This window comes from Coregonus clupeaformis, unplaced genomic scaffold, assembly GCF_020615455.1.
Source record: "Coregonus clupeaformis isolate EN_2021a unplaced genomic scaffold, ASM2061545v1 scaf0037, whole genome shotgun sequence".
Classification (NCBI taxonomy): Eukaryota; Metazoa; Chordata; class Actinopteri; order Salmoniformes; family Salmonidae; genus Coregonus; species Coregonus clupeaformis.
The window spans coordinates 377617-399156 of NW_025533492.1; the positions used below are offsets into that span (position 1 = coordinate 377617).

General features: G+C 47.2%; 1 protein-coding gene across 1 annotated transcript in view; it reads right to left on the reverse strand.

Moving 5' to 3' along the window:
* Positions 1 to 4462: 4462 nt before the first annotated feature.
* The window catches only part of LOC121555769 (protein MEMO1), a 60835-nt gene continuing 43757 nt past the window's right edge, over positions 4463 to 21540 (reverse strand). The window contains exons 8-9 of the mRNA XM_045212654.1: positions 13166 to 13270; positions 4463 to 4861 (exon numbers count right to left, since the gene is read on the reverse strand). Coding sequence (XP_045068589.1) covers positions 4730 to 4861; positions 13166 to 13270 — 237 coding nt within the window. The 3' untranslated portion in view covers positions 4463 to 4729. The remainder of the gene's footprint in view (positions 4862 to 13165; positions 13271 to 21540) is intronic.

Here is a 21540-nt window from a genome sequence, read left to right on the forward strand (position 1 = left end):
ATGTTGCATTGGTACTATACTGCAATGAAATCAGCGTCCTGGGTTCCTACCAACAGAACCGCAGGGCCGTTACATGGAGAATGTTACTGTGGTAGCCTGGGTAACAGTCAGTCTACCAACAGAACCACAGGGCTGTTACATGGAGAATGTTACTGTGGTAGCCTGGGTAACAGTCAGTCTACCAACAGAACCACAGGACTGTTACATGGAGAATGTTACTGTGGTAGCCTGGGTAACAGTCAGTCTACCAACAGTACCACAGGGCTGTTACATGGAGAATGTTACTGTGGTAGCCTGGGTAACAGTCAGTCTACCAACAGAACCACAGGACTGTTACATGGAGAATGTTACTGTGGTAGCCTGGGTAACAGTCAGTCTACCAACAGAACCACAGGGCTGTTACATGGAGAATGTTACTGTGGTAGCCTGGGTAACAGTCAGTCTACCAACAGAACCACAGGACTGTTACATGGAGAATGTTACTGTGGTAGCCTGGGTAACAGTCAGTCTACCAACAGAGCCACAGGACTGTTACATGGAGAATGTTACTGTGGTAGCCTGGGTAACAGTCAGTCTACCAACAGAACCACAGGACTGTTACATGGAGAATGTTACTGTGGTAGCCTGGGTAACAGTCAGTCTACCAACAGAACCACAGGGACTGTTACATGGAGAATGTTACTGTGGTAGCCTGGGTAACAGTCAGTCTACCAACAGAACCACAGGGCTGTTACATGGAGAATGTTACTGTGGTAGCCTGGGTAACAGTCAGTCTACCAACAGAACCACAGGGCTGTTACATGGAGAATGTTACTGCGGTAGCCTGGGTAACAGTCAGTCTACCAACAGAACCACAGGACTGTTACATGGAGAATGTTACTGCGGTAGCCTGGGTAACAGTCAGTCTACCAACAGAACCACAGGACTGTTACATGGAGAATGTTACTGTGGTAGCCTGGGTAACAGTCAGTCTACCAACAGAACCACAGGACTGTTACATGGAGAATGTTACTGTGGTAGCCTGGGTAACAGTCAGTCTACCAACAGAACCACAGGACTGTTACATGGATAATGTTACGGTGGTAGCCTGGGTAACATTCAGTCTACCAACAGAACCACAGGACTGTTACATGGAGAATGTTACTGTGGTAGCCTGGGTAACAGTCAGTCTACCAACAGAACCACAGGGCTGTTACATGGAGAATGTTACTGTGGTAGCCTGGGTAACAGTCAGTCTACCAACAGAACCACAGGGACTGTTACATGGAGAATGTTACTGTGGTAGCCTGGGTAACAGTCAGTCTACCAACAGAACCACAGGGCTGTTACATGGAGAATGTTACTGTGGTAGCCTGGGTAACAGTCAGTCTACCAACAGAACCACAGGGCTGTTACATGGAGAATGTTACTGTGGTAGCCTGGGTAACAGTCAGTCTACCAACAGAACCACAGGGCTGTTACATGGAGAATGTTACTGTGGTAGCCTGGGTAACAGTCAGTCTACCAACAGAACCACAGGGCTGTTACATGGAGAATGTTACTGTGGTAGCCTGGGTAACAGTCAGTCTACCAACAGAACCACAGGGCTGTTACATGGAGAATGTTACTGTGGTAGCCTGGGTAACAGTCAGTCTACCAACAGAACCACAGGACTGTTACATGGAGAATGTTACTGTGGTAGCCTGGGTAACAGTCAGTCTACCAACAGAACCACAGGACTGTTACATGGAGAATGTTACTGTGGTAGCCTGGGTAACAGTCAGTCTACCAACAGAACCACAGGACTGTTACATGGAGAATGTTACTGTGGTAGCCTGGGTAACAGTCAGTCTACCAACAGAACCACAGGACTGTTACATGGAGAATGTTACTGTGGTAGCCTGGGTAACAGTCAGTCTACCAACAGAACCACAGGACTGTTACATGGAGAATGTTACTGTGGTAGCCTGGGTAACAGTCAGTCTACCAACAGAACCACAGGGCTGTTACATGGAGAATGTTACTGTGGTAGCCTGGGTAACAGTCAGTCTACCAACAGAACCACAGGACTGTTACATGGAGAATGTTACTGTGGTAGCCTGGGTAACAGTCAGTCTACCAACAGAACCACATGGCTGTTACATGGAGAATGTTACTGTGGTAGCCTGGGTAACAGTCAGTCTACCAACAGAACCACAGGACTGTTACATGGAGAATGTTACTGTGGTAGCCTGGGTAACAGTCAGTCTACCAACAGAACCACAGGGCTGTTACATGGAGAATGTTACTGTGGTAGCCTGGGTAACAGTCAGTCTACCAACAGAACCACAGGACTGTTACATGGAGAATGTTACTGTGGTAGCCTGGGTAACAGTCAGTCTACCAACAGAACCACAGGACTGTTACATGGAGAATGTTACTGTGGTAGCCTGGGTAACAGTCAGTCTACCAACAGAACCACAGGACTGTTACATGGAGAATGTTACTGTGGTAGCCTGGGTAACAGTCAGTCTACCAACAGAACCACAGGACTGTTACATGGAGAATGTTACTGTGGTAGCCTGGGTAACAGTCAGTCTACCAACAGAACCACAGGGCTGTTACATGGAGAATGTTACTGTGGTAGCCTGGGTAACAGTCAGTCTACCAACAGAACCACAGGGCTGTTACATGGAGAATGTTACTGTGGTAGCCTGGGTAACAGTCAGTCTACCAACAGAACCACAGGGCTGTTACATGGAGAATGTTACTGTGGTAGCCTGGGTAACAGTCAGTCTACCAACAGAACCACAGGACTGTTACATGGAGAATGTTACTGTGGTAGCCTGGGTAACAGTCAGTCTACCAACAGAACCACAGGACTGTTACATGGAGAATGTTACTGTGGTAGCCTGGGTAACAGTCAGTCTACCAACAGAACCACAGGGCTGTTACATGGAGAATGTTACTGTGGTAGCCTGGGTAACAGTCAGTCTACCAACAGAACCACAGGACTGTTACATGGAGAATGTTACTGTGGTAGCCTGGGTAACAGTCAGTCTACCAACAGAACCACAGGGCTGTTACATGGAGAATGTTACTGTGGTAGCCTGGGTAACAGTCAGTCTGTGCCTTCATGCTACTGTTTGACAAAGAGTTGACTTGATAGCACCAACAGATCTGGGACCAGGTTCAGATGTACAACCAGACTGCTAGTAAATACATATCTATGATACCATCAAAATAAGGATCAATAAAAAGTTAACAGAAATATATAAAATCAGAGAAAGCTAATATTTTAAGACTAATAGTAGTAGTAATAATAATACATTTTTTGGTATTTGACAGCAGAGGGTTAAAGTTAGTGAACTGGTTGTGTGCATCCCAAATGCCAGCCTAGTCCCTTTATAGTGTGCTGCGTCTGGCCAGTAGTGGCCTGATCCGCCTCTTCCACTTCATCAATCCATGTAGCGAAACAGAATGTAAGCTTGAGAGATCAGGATTGTTGAACGAGGCTAATAGGTTAGTGCACTATACAGGGAACAGGGTGCCATTTGGGAAGCTACCGTTGTGTGCAGCCCTATGTTAGCAACTACAACAGTAGGCTTTATTAAGTTAACAACGGTGGTAGCTAGCTAGTAGCTACCTAGGATGCTATTCTCAGTGTCCCAAATTACACCCCATGGGCTCGGGTCAAGAATAGTGCACTATATAGGGAATAGGGTGCCATTTGGGACATGGAATTACTTCTAGGACATTATCATAGCTTGTAAAGCGGTCAGTCAAAACTCATTTCATTTCATTCTCATCATCAGGTATCATTTAAGTAAAATATTTATTCCATTCTTTTATTATACCTTTCAGTAAGTCAGATTACACGAGCACAGGTCTGCAAAGAGTGCAAATGTAAAGATTAATTAATGATTATACATTATTTCAAAGTTTAATATTCATTTTAAATGTCTTGTTCAGAAAAACAACAGGCTCATAAGGAACAAGTCGAGTCCCTAAAAGAACCCCAAATACTCCCACTCCACCCAGGCCAAAATAACCAAACACCCCTTCCCTTCCAACCCAACAATCTCAAAAACTGCAACTGCACTTCAACCAAAAAACCTTACAACTGAGGAGGTGGGGAGAGAGGGGGAACTGTGGATAAAGGAGGAGGGTAGGAGACTCATTTCTAAAGCGTTGTTGGATATAATATCTCTTCTCATTGGCTGGCGGAGATAGGGTGTATCCAGGTCATCGTTATGGCAATAGAGGGTCAGGGGTTCGGAGCTACAGTGGCCCCTGGGAAGGTGTGCATCCGAAATGGTACCCTATTCCCTATATAGTGCACTACTTTAGACCAGAGAATAGCACCCTATTCCCTATATAGTGCACTACTTTAGACCAGAGAATAGCACCCTATTCCCTATATAGTGCACTACTTTAGACCAGAGAATAGCACCCTATTCCCTATATAGTGCACTACTTTAGACCAGAGAATAGCACCCTATTCCCTATATAGTGCACTACTTTAGACCAGAGAATAGCACCCTATTCCCTATATAGTGCAATACTTTAGACCAGAGCCATATAGACCCTGCGATAAGACTAGGGTCTTGTCCAGTGTCTTGTACATCAAGCTGTCTCACTCTACACTAACAGGTCGTTGGCCCATGGGGGCAGGAGCTTTTCTGGCTCGGAAAAGGCTACTATCGGCCCTGGTCAAAAGTACTATATAGGGAAGAGGGAGCCATTTGGGACACGCCCGAGGTGGACCACATCAATGTACAATGAGGGCCCCGGCTGCGTAGCTAACAGAGCTGTCCTGCCAGTTCCTGCACTGGGACGACTGGGCATAGTTTAGGAAGGAGAAGTTCATCTCTGTTCCACTCTTCCTCAGCTCAGACACAGCCTGGAAAACACAACCAATCACACACAGGAACAGTCAGATACACGTCACATGACACAGGAACAGTCAGATACACGTCACATGGCACAGGAACAGTCAGATACACGTCACATGACACAGGAACAGTCAGATACACGTCACATGACACAGGAACAGTCAGATACACGTCACATGACACAGGAACAGTCAGATACACGTCACATGGCACAGGAACAGTCAGATACACGTCACATGGCACAGGAACAGTCAGATACACGTCAGTCACAGGAACAGTCAGATACACGTCACATGCACAGGAACAGTCAGATACACGTCACACGACACAGGAACAGTCAGATACACGTCACATGACACAGGAACAGTCAGATACACGTCACAGGAACAGTCAGATACACGTCACACGACACAGGAACAGTCAGATACACGTCACATGACACAGGAACAGTCAGATACACGTCACAAGACACAGGAACAGTCAGATACACGTCACATGACACAGGAACAGTCAGATACACGTCACATGGCACAGGAACAGTCAGATACACGTCACACGACACAGGAACAGTCAGATACACGTCACATGACACAGGAACAGTCAGATACACGTCACACGACACAGGAACAGTCAGATACACGTCACATGGCACAGGAACAGTCAGATACACGTCACAGGAACAGTCAGATACACGTCACACGACACAGGAACAGTCAGATACACGTCACATGACACAGGAACAGTCAGATACACGTCACAGGAACAGTCAGATACACGTCACATGACACATGAACAGTCATATACACGTCACATGACACAGGAACAGTCAGATACACGTCACACGACACAGGAACAGTCAGATACACGTCACATGGCACAGGAACAGTCAGATACACGTCACAGGAACAGTCAGATACACGTCACACGACACAGGAACAGTCAGATACACGTCACATGGCACAGGAACAGTCAGATACACGTCACAGGAACAGTCAGATACACGTCACACGACACAGGAACAGTCAGATACACGTCACATGACACAGGAACAGTCAGATACACGACACAGGAACAGTCAGATACACGTCAAATGACACAGGAACAGTCAGATACACGTCACAGGAACAGTCAGATACACGTCACACGACACAGGAACAGTCAGATACACGTCACATGACACAGGAACAGTCAGATACACGACACAGGAACAGTCAGATACACGTCACACGACACAGGAACAGTCAGATACACGTCACACGACACAGGAACAGTCAGATACACGTCACAGGAACAGTCAGATACACGTCACATGGCACAGGAACAGTCAGATACACGTCACATGGCACAGGAACAGTCAGATACACGTCACACGACACAGGAACAGTCAGATACACGTCACATGACACAGGAACAGTCAGATACACGTCACATGACACAGGAACAGTAAGATACACGTCACACGACACAGGAACAGTCAGATACACGTCACACGACACAGGAACAGTCAGATACACGTCACACGGCACAGGAACAGTCAGATACACGTCACACGACACAGGAACAGTCAGATACACGTCACACGACACGGGAACAGTCAGATACACGTCACATGGCACAGGAACAGTCAGATACACGTCACATGACACAGGAACAGTCAGATACACGTCACACGACACAGGAACAGTCAGATACACGTCACATGGCACAGGAACAGTCAGATACACGTCACACGACACAGGAACAGTCAGATACACGTCACATGACACAGGAACAGTCAGATACACGTCACAGGAACAGTCAGATACGTCACATGGCACAGGAACAGTCAGATACACGTCACAGGAACAGTCAGATACGTCACATGACACAGGAACAGTCAGATATACGTCACATGACACAGGAACAGTCAGATACACGTCACAGGAACAGTCAGATACGTCACACGACACAGGAACAGTCAGATATACATCACATGGCACAGGAACAGTCAGATATACGTCACATGACACAGGAACAGTCAGATATACGTCACATGACACAGGAACAGTCAGATACACGTCACAGGAACAGTCAGATACGACACAGGAACAGTCAGATATACGTCACATGACACAGGAACAGTCAGATACACGTCACAGGAACAGTCAGATACGTCACATGGCACAGGAACAGTCAGATACACGTCACATGACACAGGAACAGTCAGATACACGTCACACGACACAGGAACAGTCAGATACACGTCACATGGCACAGGAACAGTCAGATACACGTCACATGGCACAGGAACAGTCAGATACACGTCACACGACACAGGAACAGTCAGATACACGTCACACGACACAGGAACAGTCAGATACATGTCACACGACACAGGAACAGTCAGATACACGTCACATGACACAGGAACAGTCAGATACACGTCACAGGAACAGTCAGATACACGTCACACGACACAGGAACAGTCAGATACACGTCACACGACACAGGAACAGTCAGATACATGTCACACGACACAGGAACAGTCAGATACACGTCACATGGCACAGGAACAGTCAGATACATGTCACATGGCACAGGAACAGTCAGATACACGTCACATGGCACAGGAACAGTCAGATACACGTCACACGACACAGGAACAGTCAGATACACGTCACACGACACAGGAACAGTCAGATACACGTCACACGACACAGGAACAGTCAGATACACGTCACAGGAACAGTCAGATACACGTCACATGGCACAGGAACAGTCAGATACACGTCACATGGCACAGGAACAATCAGATACACGTCACATGACACAGGAACAGTCAGACACACGTCACACGACACAGGAACAGTCAGATACACGTCACACGACACAGGAACAGTCAGATACACGTCACAGGAACAGTCAGATACGTCACACGACACAGGAACAGTCAGATATACGTCACATGGCACAGGAACAGTCAGATATACGTCACATGACACAGGAACAGTCAGATACACGTCACATGACACAGGAACAGTCAGATACACGTCACACGACACAGGAACAGTCAGATACACGTCACACGACACAGGAACAGTCAGATACACGTCACACGACACAGGAACAGTCAGATACACGTCACACGACACAGGAACAGTCAGATACACGTCACATGACACAGGAACAGTCAGATACACGTCACATGACACAGGAACAGTCAGATACACGTCACATGACACAGGAACAGTCAGATACACGTCACATGACACAGGAACAGTCAGATACACGTCACAGGAACAGTCAGATACACGTCACACGACACAGGAACAGTCAGATACACGTCACACGACACAGGAACAGTCAGATACACGTCACACGACACAGGAACAGTCAGATACACGTCACATGGCACAGGAACAGTCAGATACATGTCACATGGCACAGGAACAGTCAGATACACGTCACATGGCACAGGAACAGTCAGATACACGTCACACGACACAGGAACAGTCAGATACACGTCACACGACACAGGAACAGTCAGATACACGTCACAGGAACAGTCAGATACACGTCACAGGAACAGTCAGATACACGTCACATGGCACAGGAACAGTCAGATACACGTCACATGGCACAGGAACAATCAGATACACGTCACATGACACAGGAACAGTCAGACACACGTCACACGACACAGGAACAGTCAGATACACGTCACATGACACAGGAACAGTCAGATACACGTCACATGGCACAGGAACAGTCAGATACACGTCACAGGAACAGTCAGATACACGTCACACGACACAGGAACAGTCAGATACACGTCACATGGCACAGGAACAGTCAGATACACGTCACATGACACAGGAACAGTCAGATACACGTCACAGGAACAGTCAGATACACGTAACAGGAACAGTCAGATACACGTCACATGACACAGGAACAGTCAGATACACGTCACATGACACAGGAACAGTCAGATACACGTCACATGGCACAGGAACAGTCAGATACACGTCACATGGCACAGGAACAGTCAGATACACGTCACATGGCACAGGAACAGTCAGATACACGTCACATGACACAGGAACAGTCAGATACACGTCACATGGCACAGGAACAGTCAGATACACGTCACATGACACAGGAACAGTCAGATACACGTCACATGAACAGTCAGATACATGTCACATGACACAGGAACAGTCAGATACACGTCACATGACACAGGAACAGTCAGATACACGTCACATGGCACAGGAACAGTCAGATACACGTCACATGACACAGGAACAGTCAGAAACACGTCACATGAACAGTCAGATACACGTCACATGGCACAGGAACAGTCAGATACACGTCACATGACACAGGAACAGTCAGATACACGTCACACGACACAGGAACAGTCAGATACACGTCACACGACACAGGAACAGTCAGATACACGTCACATGACACAGGAACAGTCAGATACACGTCACAGGAACAGTCAGATACGTCACACGACACAGGAACAGTCAGATATACGTCACATGACACAGGAACAGTCAGATACACGTCACAGGAACAGTCAGATACGTCACATGGCACAGGAACAGTCAGATACACGTCACACGACACAGGAACAGTCAGATACACGTCAAACGACACAGGAACAGTCAGATACACGTCACAGGAACAGTCAGATACACGTCACATGGCACAGGAACAGTCAGATACACGTCACAGGAACAGTCAGATACACGTCACATGGCACAGGAACAGTCAGATACACGTCACAGGAACAGTCAGATACACGTCACATGGCACAGGAACAGTCAGATACACGTCACATGGCACAGGAACAGTCAGATACACGTCACACGACACAGGAACAGTCAGATACACGTCACATGGCACAGGAACAGTCAGATACACGTCACATGGCACAGGAACAGTCAGATACACGTCACACGACACAGGAACAGTCAGATACACGTCACACGACACAGGAACAGTCAGATACACGTCACAGGAACAGTCAGATACACGTCACATGGCACAGGAACAGTCAGATACACGTCACATGGCACAGGAACAGTCAGATACACGTCACACGACACAGGAACAGTCAGATACACGTCACACGACACAGGAACAGTCAGATACATGTCACACGACACAGGAACAGTCAGATACACGTCACATGGCACAGGAACAGTCAGATACACGTCAAATGGCACAGGAACAGTCAGATACACGTCACATGACACAGGAACAGTCAGATACACGTCACATGACACAGGAACAGTCAGATACACGTCACATGACACAGGAACAGTCAGATACACGTCACAGGAACAGTCAGATACACGTCACACGACACAGGAACAGTCAGATACACGTCACATGGCACAGGAACAGTCAGATACACGTCACATGACACAGGAACAGTCAGATACACGTCACAGGAACAGTCAGATACACGTAACAGGAACAGTCAGATACACGTCACATGACACAGGAACAGTCAGATACACGTCACATGACACAGGAACAGTCAGATACACGTCACATGGCACAGGAACAGTCAGATACACGTCACATGACACAGGAACAGTCAGATACACGTCACATGACACAGGAACAGTCAGATACACGTCACATGACACAGGAACAGTCAGATACACGTCACATGACACAGGAACAGTCAGATACACGTCACATGACACAGGAACAGTCAGATACACGTCACATGGCACAGGAACAGTCAGATACACGTCACATGACACAGGAACAGTCAGATACACGTCACATGGCACAGGAACAGTCAGATACACGTCACATGACACAGGAACAGTCAGATACACGTCACAGGAACAGTCAGATACACGTAACAGGAACAGTCAGATACACGTCACATGACACAGGAACAGTCAGATACACGTCACATGACACAGGAACAGTCAGATACACGTCACATGGCACAGGAACAGTCAGATACACGTCACATGACACAGGAACAGTCAGATACACGTCACATGACACAGGAACAGTCAGATACACGTCACACGACACAGGAACAGTCAGATACACGTCACATGACACAGGAACAGTCAGATACACGTCACACGACACAGGAACAGTCAGATACACGTCACATGGCACAGGAACAGTCAGATACACGTCACATGACACAGGAACAGTCAGATACACGTCACACGACACAGGAACAGTCAGATACACGTCACATGGCACAGGAACAGTCAGATACACGTCACATGACACAGGAACAGTCAGATACACGTCACAGGAACAGTCAGATACACGTAACAGGAACAGTCAGATACACGTCACATGACACAGGAACAGTCAGATACACGTCACATGACACAGGAACAGTCAGATACACGTAACAGGAACAGTCAGATACACGTCACATGACACAGGAACAGTCAGATACACGTCACACGACACAGGAACAGTCAGATACACGTCACATGACACAGGAACAGTCAGATACACGTCACATGACACAGGAACAGTCAGATACACGACACAGGAACAGTCAGATACACGTCACATGACACAGGAACAGTCAGATACACGTCACACGACACAGGAACAGTCAGATACACGTCACATGACACAGGAACAGTCAGATACACGTCACAGGAACAGTCAGATACACGTCACATGACACAGGAACAGTCAGATACACGTCACATGACACAGGAACAGTCAGATACACGTCACACGACACAGGAACAGTCAGATACACGTCACATGGCACAGGAACAGTCAGATACACGTCACAGGAACAGTCAGATACACGTCACACGACACAGGAACAGTCAGATACACGTCACATGACACAGGAACAGTCAGATACACGTCACATGACACAGGAACAGTCAGATACACGTCACATGACACAGGAACAGTCAGATACACGTCACAGGAACAGTCAGATACACGTCACACGACACAGGAACAGTCAGATACACGTCACATGGCACAGGAACAGTCAGATACACGTCACACGACACAGGAACAGTCAGATACACGTCACACGACACAGGAACAGTCAGATACACGTCACAGGAACAGTCAGATACACGTCACATGGCACAGGAACAGTCAGATACACGTCACAGGAACAGTCAGATACACGTCACACGACACAGGAACAGTCAGATACACGTCACAGGAACAGTCAGATACACGTCACATGGCACAGGAACAGTCAGATACACGTCACACGACACAGGAACAGTCAGATACACGTCACACAACACAGGAACAGTCAGATACACGTCACATGGCACAGGAACAGTCAGATACACGTCACATGACACAGGAACAGTCAGATACACGTCACACGACACAGGAACAGTCAGATACACGTCACATGACACAGGAACAGTCAGATACACGTCACACGACACAGGAACAGTCAGATACACGTCACACGACACAGGAACAGTCAGATACACGTCACACGACACAGGAACAGTCAGATACACGTCACATGACACAGGAACAGTCAGATACACGTCACACGACACAGGAACAGTCAGATACACGTCACACGACACAGGAACAGTCAGATACACGTCACATGGCACAGGAACAGTCAGATACACGTCACATGACACAGGAAAAGTCAGATACACGTCACATGACACAGGAACAGTCAGATACACGTCACATGACACAGGAACCGTCAGATACACGTCACATGACACAGGAACAGTCAGATACACGTCACATGACACAGGAACAGTCAGATACACGTCACACGACACAGGAACAGTCAGATACACGTCACATGACACAGGAAAAGTCAGATACACGTCACATGACACAGGAACAGTCAGATACACGTCACAGGAACAGTCAGATACACGTCACATGACACAGGAACAGTCAGATACACGTCACATGACACAGGAACAGTCAGATACACGTCACATGACACAGGAACAGTCAGATACACGTCACATGACACAGGAACAGTCAGATACACGTCACATGGCACAGGAACAGTCAGATACACGTCACATGACACAGGAACAGTCAGATACAAGTCACATGACACAGGAACAGTCAGATACACGTCACATGGCACAGGAACAGTCAGATACACGTCACATGACACAGGAACAGTCAGATACACGTCACATGACACAGGAACAGTCAGATACACGTCACATGACACAGGAACAGTCAGATACACGTCACATGACACAGCCCTGTGTACAAGAAGATCTGTGTAACTAAAGGTGTATTGAAGATGTCAGATTATAATATGATTGGTTGTTCTTATGACTCACGTTTAGCAGCACTCCAATAGGATGACGTCCACAGATGGTGTTGTGGTATTTCTTCAAGTAGTTGGTGAAGGACATGGGGTCCAGTGTTTCTATAATGCCCATACCCTGGAGAGACAAGACAGAGGGGTTTAGAACCCAGTCTGATACACCTAACAGTTAGCTATCTAACCCTAACCCTGGAGAGACAAGACAGAGGGGTTCAGAACTCAGTCTGATACACCTAACAGTTAGCTATATCACCCTAACCCTGGAGAGACAAGACAGAGGGGTTCAGAACCCAGTCTGATACACCTAACAGTTAGCTATATCACCCTAACCCTGGAGAGACAAGACAGAGGGGTTCAGAACCCAGTCTGATACACCTAACAGTTAGCTATCTAACCCTAACCCTGGAGAGAAGACAGAGGGGTTCAGAACCCAGTCTGATACACCTAACAGTTAGCTACAGTGGGGAAAAAAAGTATTTAGTCAGCCACCAATTGTGCAAGTTCTCCCACTTAAAAAGATGAGAGAGGCCTGTAATTTTCATCATAGGAACAAGTCAACTAGGACAAACAAAATGAGGAACAAAAATCCAGAAAATCACATTGTAGGATTTTTTATGAATTTATTTGCAAATTATGGTGGAAAATAAGTATTTGGTCAATAACAAAAGTTTCTCAATACTTTGTTATATACCTTTTGTTGGCAATGACACAGGTCAAACGTTTTCTGTAAGTCTTCACAAGGTTGTCACACACTGTTGCTGGTATTTTGGCCCATTCCTCCATGCAGATCTCCTCTAGAGCAGTGATGTTTTGGGGCTGTCGCTGGGCAACACAGACTTTCAACTCCCTCCAAAGATTTTCTATGGGGTTGAGATCTGGAGACTGGCTAGGCCACTCCAGGACCTTGAAATGCTTCAGTCGAAGCCACTCCTTCGTTGCCCGGGCGGTGTGTTTGGGATCATTGTCATGCTGAAAGACCCAGCCACGTTTCATCTTCAATGCCCTTGCTGACGGAAGGAGGTTTTCACTCAAAATCTCACGATACATGGCCCCATTCATTCTTTCCTTTACACGGATCAGTCGTCCTGGTCCCTTTGCAGAAAAACAGCCCCAAAGCATGATGTTTCCACCCCCATGCTTCACAGTAGATATGGTGTTCTTTGGATGCAACTCAGCATTATTTGTCCTCCAAACACGACGAGTTGAGTTTTTACCAAAAAGTTCTATTTTGGTTTCATATGACATTCTCCCAATCCTCTTCTGGATCATCCAAATGCACTCTAGCAAACTTCAGACGGGCCTGGACATGTACTGGCTTAAGCAGGGGGACACGTCTTGCACTGCAGGATTTGAGTCCCTGGCGGCGTAGTGTGTTACTGATGGTAGGCTTTGTTACTTTGGTCCCAGCTCTCTGCAGGTCATTCACTAGGTCCCCCGTGTGGTTCTGGGATTTTTGCTCACCGTTCTTGTGATCATTTTGACCCCACGGGGTGAGATCTTGCGTGGAGCCCCCAGATCGAGGGAGATTATCAGTGGTCTTGTATGTCTTCCATTTCCTAATAATTGCTCCCACAGTTGATTTCTTCAAACCAAGCTGCTTACCTATTGCAGATTCAGTCTTCCCAGCCTGGTGCAGGTCTACAATTTTGTTTCTGGTGTCCTTTGACAGGTCTTTGGTCTTGGCCATAGTGGAGTTTGGAGTGTGACTGTTTGAGGTTGTGAACAGGTGTCTTTTATACTGATAACAAGTTCAAACAGGTGCCATTAATACAGGTAACAAGTGGAGGACAGAGGAGCCTCTTAAAGAAGAAGTTACATGTCTGTGAGAGCCAGAAATCTTGCTTGTTTGTAGGTGACCAAATACTTATTTTCCACCATAATTTGCAAATAAATTCATTAAAAATCCTACAATGTGATTTTCTGGATTTTTTTTTCTCAATTTGTCTGTCATAGTTGACGTGTACCTATGATGAAAATTACAGGCCTCTCTCATCTTTTTAAGTGGGAGAACTTGCACAATTGGTGGCTGACTAAATACTTTTTTTCCCCACTGTATATCACCCTAACCCTGGAGAGAAGACAGAGGGGTTCAGAACCCAGTCTGATACACCTAACAGTTAGCTATATCACCCTAACCCTGGAGAGACAAGACAGAGGGGTTCAGAACCCAGTCTGATACACCTAACAGTTAGCTATATCACCCTAACCCTGGAGAGACAAGACAGAGGGGTTCAGAACCCAGTCTGATACACCTAACAGTTAGCTATATCACCCTAACCCTGGAGAGACAAGACAGAGGGGTTCAGAACCCAGTCTGATACACCTAACAGTTAGCTATATCACCCTAACCCTGGAGAGACAAGACAGAGGGGTTCAGAACCCAGTCTGATACACCTAACAGTTAGCTATATCACCCTAACCCTGGAGAGACAAGACAGAGGGGTTCAGAACCCAGTCTGATACACCTAACAGTTAGCTATATCACCCCTAACCCTGGAGAGACAAGACAGAGGGGTTCAGAACCCAGTCTGATACACCTAACAGTTAGCTATATCACCCCTAACCCTGGAGAGACAAGACAGAGGGGTTCAGAACCCAGTCTGATACACCTAACAGTTAGCTATATCACCCTAACCCTGGAGAGACAAGACAGAGGGGTTCAGAACCCAGTCTGATACACCTAACAGTTAGCTATATCACCCTAACCCTGGAGAGACAAGACAGAGGGGTTCAGAACCCAGCCTGATACACCTAACAGTTAGCTATATCACCCTAACCCTGGAGAGACAAGACAGAGGGGTTCAGAACCCAGTCTGATACACCTAGCAGTTAGCTATATCACCCTAACCCTGGAGAGACAAGACAGAGGGGTTCAGAACCCAGTCTGATACACCTAGCAGTTAGCTATATCACCCTAACCCTGGAGAGACAAGACAGAGGGGTTCAGAACCCAGTCTGATACACCTAACAGTTAGCTATATCACCCTAACCCTGGAGAAACAAGACAGAGGGGTTCAGAACCCAGTCTGATACACCTAACAGTTAGCTATATCACCCTAACCCTGGAGAGACAAGACAGAGGGGTTCAGAACCCAGTCTGATACACCTAACAGTTAGCTATATCACCCTAACCCTGGAGAGACAAGACAGAGGGGTTCAGAACCCAGTCTGATACACCTAACAGTTAGCTATATCACCCTAACCCTGGAGAGACAAGACAGAGGGGTTCAGAACCCAGTCTGATACACCTAACAGTTAGCTATATCACCCTAACCCTGGAGAGACAAGACAGAGGGGTTCAGAACCCAGTCTGATACACCTAACAGTTAGCTATATCACCCTAACCCTGGAGAGAAGACAGAGGGGTTCAGAACCCAGTCTGATACACCTAACAGTTAGCTATATCACCCTAACCCTGGAGAGACAAGACAGAGGGGTTCAGAACCCAGTCTGATACACCTAACAGTTAGCTATATCACCCTAACCCTGGAGAGACAAGACAGAGGGGTTCAGAACCCAGTCTGATACACCTAACAGTTAGCTATCTAACCCTAACCCTGGAGAGACAAGACAGAGGGGTTCAGGACCCAGTCTGACACCTAACAGTTAGCTATATCACCCTAACCCTGGAGAGACAAGACAGAGGGGTTCAGAACCCAGTCTGATACACCTAACAGTTAGCTATATCACCCTAACCCTGGAGAGACAAGACAGAGGGGTTCAGAACCCAGTCTGATACACCTAACAGTTAGCTATATCACCCTAACCCTGGAGAGAAGACAGAGGGGTTCAGAACCCAGCCTGATACACCTAACAGTTAGCTATATCACCCTAACCCTGGAGAGAAGACAGAGGGGTTCAGAACCCAGTCTGATACACCTAACAGTTAGCTATATCACCCTAACCCTGGAGAGACAAGACAGAGGGGTTCAGAACCCAGTCTGATACACCTAACAGTTAGCTATATCACCCTAACCCTGGAGAGACAAGACAGAGGGGTTCAGAACCCAGTCTGATACACCTAACAGTTAGCTATATCACCCTAACCCTGGAGAGACAAGACAGAGGGGTTCAGAACCCAGTCTGATACACCTAACAGTTAGCTATCTAACCCTAACCCTGGAGAGACAAGACAGAGGGGTTCAGAACCCAGTCTGATACACCTAACAGTTAGCTATATCACCCTAACCCTGGAGAGACAAGACAGAGGGGTTCAGAACCCAGTCTGATACACCTAACAGTTAGCTATATCACCCTAACCCTGGAGAGACAAGACAGAGGGGTTCAGAACCCAGTCTGAAACACCTAACAGTTAGCTATATCACCCTAACCCTGGAGAGACAAGACAGAGGGGTTCAGAACCCAGTCTGATACACCTAACAGTTAGCTATATCACCCTAACCCTGGAGAGACAAGACAGAGGGGTTCAGAACCCAGTCTGATACACCTAACAGTTAGCTATATCACCCTAACCCTGGAGAGACAAGACAGAGGGGTTCAGAACCCAGTCTGATACACCTAACAGTTAGCTATATCACCCTAATCCTGGAGAGACAAGACAGAGGGGTTCAGAACCCAGTCTGATACACCTAACAGTTAGCTATATCACCCTAACCCTGGAGAGAAGACAGAGGGGTTCAGAACCCAGTCTGATACACCTAACAGTTAGCTATATCACCCTAACCCTGGAGAGACAAGACAGAGGGGTTCAGAACCCAGTCTGATACACCTAACAGTTAGCTATATCACCCTAACCCTGGAGAGACAAGACAGAGGGGTTCAGAACCCAGTCTGATACACCTAACAGTTAGTTATATCACCCTAACCCTGGAGAGAGAAGACAGAGGGGTTCAGAACCCAGTCTGATACACCTAACAGTTAGCTATATCACCCTAACCCTGGAGAGACAAGACAGAGGGGTTCAGAACCCAGTCTGATACACCTAACAGTTAGCTATATCACCCTAACCCTGGAGAGACAAGACAGAGGGGTTCAGAACCCAGTCTGATACACCTGACAGTTAGCTATCTAACCCTAACCCTGGAGAGACAAGACAGAGGGGTTCAGAACCCAGTCTGATACACCTAACAGTTAGCTATATCACCCTAACCCTGGAGAGACAAGACAGAGGGGTTCAGAACCCAGTCTGATACACCTAACAGTTAGCTATATCACCCTAACCCTGGAGAGAGAAGACAGAGGGGTTCAGAACCCAGTCTGATACACCTAACAGTTAGCTATATCACCCTAACCCTGGAGAGACAAGACAGAGGGGTTCAGAACCCAGTCTGATACACCTAACAGTTAGCTATATCACCCTAACCCTGGAGAGACAAGACAGAGGGGTTCAGAACCCAGTCTGATACACCTAACAGTTAGCTATATCACCCTAACCCTGGAGAGACAAGACAGAGGGGTTCAGAACCCAGTCTGATACACCTAACAGTTAGCTATATCACCCTAACCCTGGAGAGACAAGACAGAGGGGTTCAGAACCCAGTCTGATACACCTAACAGTTAGCTATCTAACCCTAACCCTGGAGAGACAAGACAGAGGGGTTCAGAACCCAGTCTGATACACCTAACAGTTAGCTATATCACCCTAACCCTGGAGAGAAGACAGAGGGGTTCAGAACCCAGTCTGACACCTAACAGTTAGCTATATCACCCTAACCCTGGAGAGACAAGACAGAGGGGTTCAGAACCCAGCCTGATACACCTAACAGTTAGCTATATCACCCTAACCCTGGAGAGAAGACAGAGGGGTTCAGAACCCAGTCTGACACCTAACAGTTAGCTATATCACCCTAACCCTGGAGAGACAAGACAGAGGGGTTCAGAACCCAGTCTGATACACCTAACAGTTAGCTATATCACCCTAACCCTGGAGAGACAAGACAGAGGGGTTCAGAACCCAGTCTGATACACCTAACAGTTAGCTATATCACCCTAACCCTGGAGAGACAAGACAGAGGGGTTCAGAACCCAGTCTGATACACCTAACAGTTAGCTATATCACCCTAACCCTGGAGAGAAGACAGAGGGGTTCAGAACCCAGTCTGATACACCTAACAGTTAGCTATATCACCCTAACCCTGGAGAGACAAGACAGAGGGGTTCAGAACCCAGTCTGATACACCTAAAAGTTAGCTATATCACCCTAACCCTGGAGAGACAAGACAGAGGGGTTCAGAACCCAGTCTGATACACCTAACAGTTAGCTATCTAACCCTAACCCTGGAGAGACAAGACAGAGGGGTTCAGGACCCAGTCTGACACCTAACAGTTAGCTATATCACCCTAACCCTGGAGAGACAAGACAGAGGGGTTCAGAACCCAGTCTGATACACCTAACAGTTAGCTATATCACCCTAACCCTGGAGAGACAAGACAGAGGGGTTCAGAACCCAGTCTGATACACCTAACAGTTAGCTATATCACCCTAACCCTGGAGAGAAGACAGAGGGGTTCAGAACCCAGCCTGATACACCTAACAGTTAGCTATATCACCCTAACCCTGGAGAGAAGACAGAGGGGTTCAGAACCCAGTCTGATACACCTAACAGTTAGCTATATCACCCTAACCCTGGAGAGACAAGACAGAGGGGTTCAGAACCCAGTCTGATACACCTAACAGTTAGCTATATCACCCTAACCCTGGAGAGACAAGACAGAGGGGTTCAGAACCCAGTCTGATACACCTAACAGTTAGCTATATCACCCTAACCCTGGAGAGACAAGACAGAGGGGTTCAGAACCCAGTCTGATACACCTAACAGTTAGCTATCTAACCCTAACCCTGGAGAGACAAGACAGAGGGGTTCAGAACCCAGTCTGATACACCTAACAGTTAGCTATATCACCCTAACCCTGGAGAGACAAGACAGAGGGGTTCAGAACCCAGTCTGATACACCTAACAGTTAGCTATATCACCCTAACCCTGGAGAGACAAGACAGAGGGGTTCAGAACCCAGTCTGATACACCTAACAGTTAGCTATATCACCCTAACCCTGGAGAGACAAGACAGAGGGGTTCAGAACCCAGTCTGATATACCTAACAGTTAGCTATATCACCCTAACCCTGGAGAGACAAGACAGAGGGGTTCAGAACCCAGTCTGATACACCTAACAGTTAGCTATATCACCCTAACCCTGGAGAGACAAGACAGAGGGGTTCAGAACCCAGTCTGATACACCTAACAGTTAGCTATATCACCCTAACCCTGGAGAGAAGACAGAGGGGTTCAGGACCCAGTCTGACACCTAACAGTTAGCTATATCACCCTAACCCTGGAGAGACAAGACAGAGGGGTTCAGAACCCAGTCTGATACACCTAACAGTTAGCTATATCACCCTAACCCTGGAGAGACAAGACAGAGGGGTTCAGAACCCAGTCTGATACACCTAACAGTTAGCTATATCACCCTAATCCTGGAGAGACAAGACAGAGGGGTTCAGAACCCAGTCTGATACACCTAACAGTTAGCTATATCACCCTAACCCTGGAGAGAAGACAGAGGGGTTCAGAACCCAGTCTGATACACCTAACAGTTAGCTATATCACCCTAACCCTGGAGAGACAAGACAGAGGGGTTCAGAACCCAGTCTGATACACCTAACAGTTAGCTATATCACCCTAACCCTGGAGAGACAAGACAGAGGGGTTCAGAACCCAGTCTGATACACCTAACAGTTAGCTATATCACCCTAACCCTGGAGAGAGAAGACAGAGGGGTTCAGAACCCAGTCTGATACACCTAACAGTTAGCTATATCACCCTAACCCTGGAGAGACAAGACAGAGGGGTTCAGAACCCAGTCTGATACACCTAACAGTTAGCTATATCACCCTAACCCTGGAGAGACAAGACAGAGGGGTTCAGAACCCAGTCTGATACACCTGACAGTTAGCTATCTAACCCTAACCCTGGAGAGACAAGACAGAGGGGTTCAGAACCCAGTCTGATACACCTAACAGTTAGCTATATCACCCTAACCCTGGAGAGACAAGACAGAGGGGTTCAGAACCCAGTCTGATACACCTAACAGTTAGCTATATCACCCTAACCCTGGAGAGAGAAGACAGAGGGGTTCAGAACCCAGTCTGATACACCTAACAGTTAGCTATATCACCCTAACCCTGGAGAGACAAGACAGAGGGGTTCAGAACCCAGTCTGATACACCTAACAGTTAGCTATATCACCCTAACCCTGGAGAGACAAGACAGAGGGGTTCAGAACCCAGTCTGATACACCTAACAGTTAGCTATCTAACCCTAACCCTGGAGAGACAAGACAGAGGGGTTCAGAACCCAGTCTGATACACCTAACAGTTAGCTATATCACCCTAACCCTGGAGAGAAGACAGAGGGGTTCAGAACCCAGT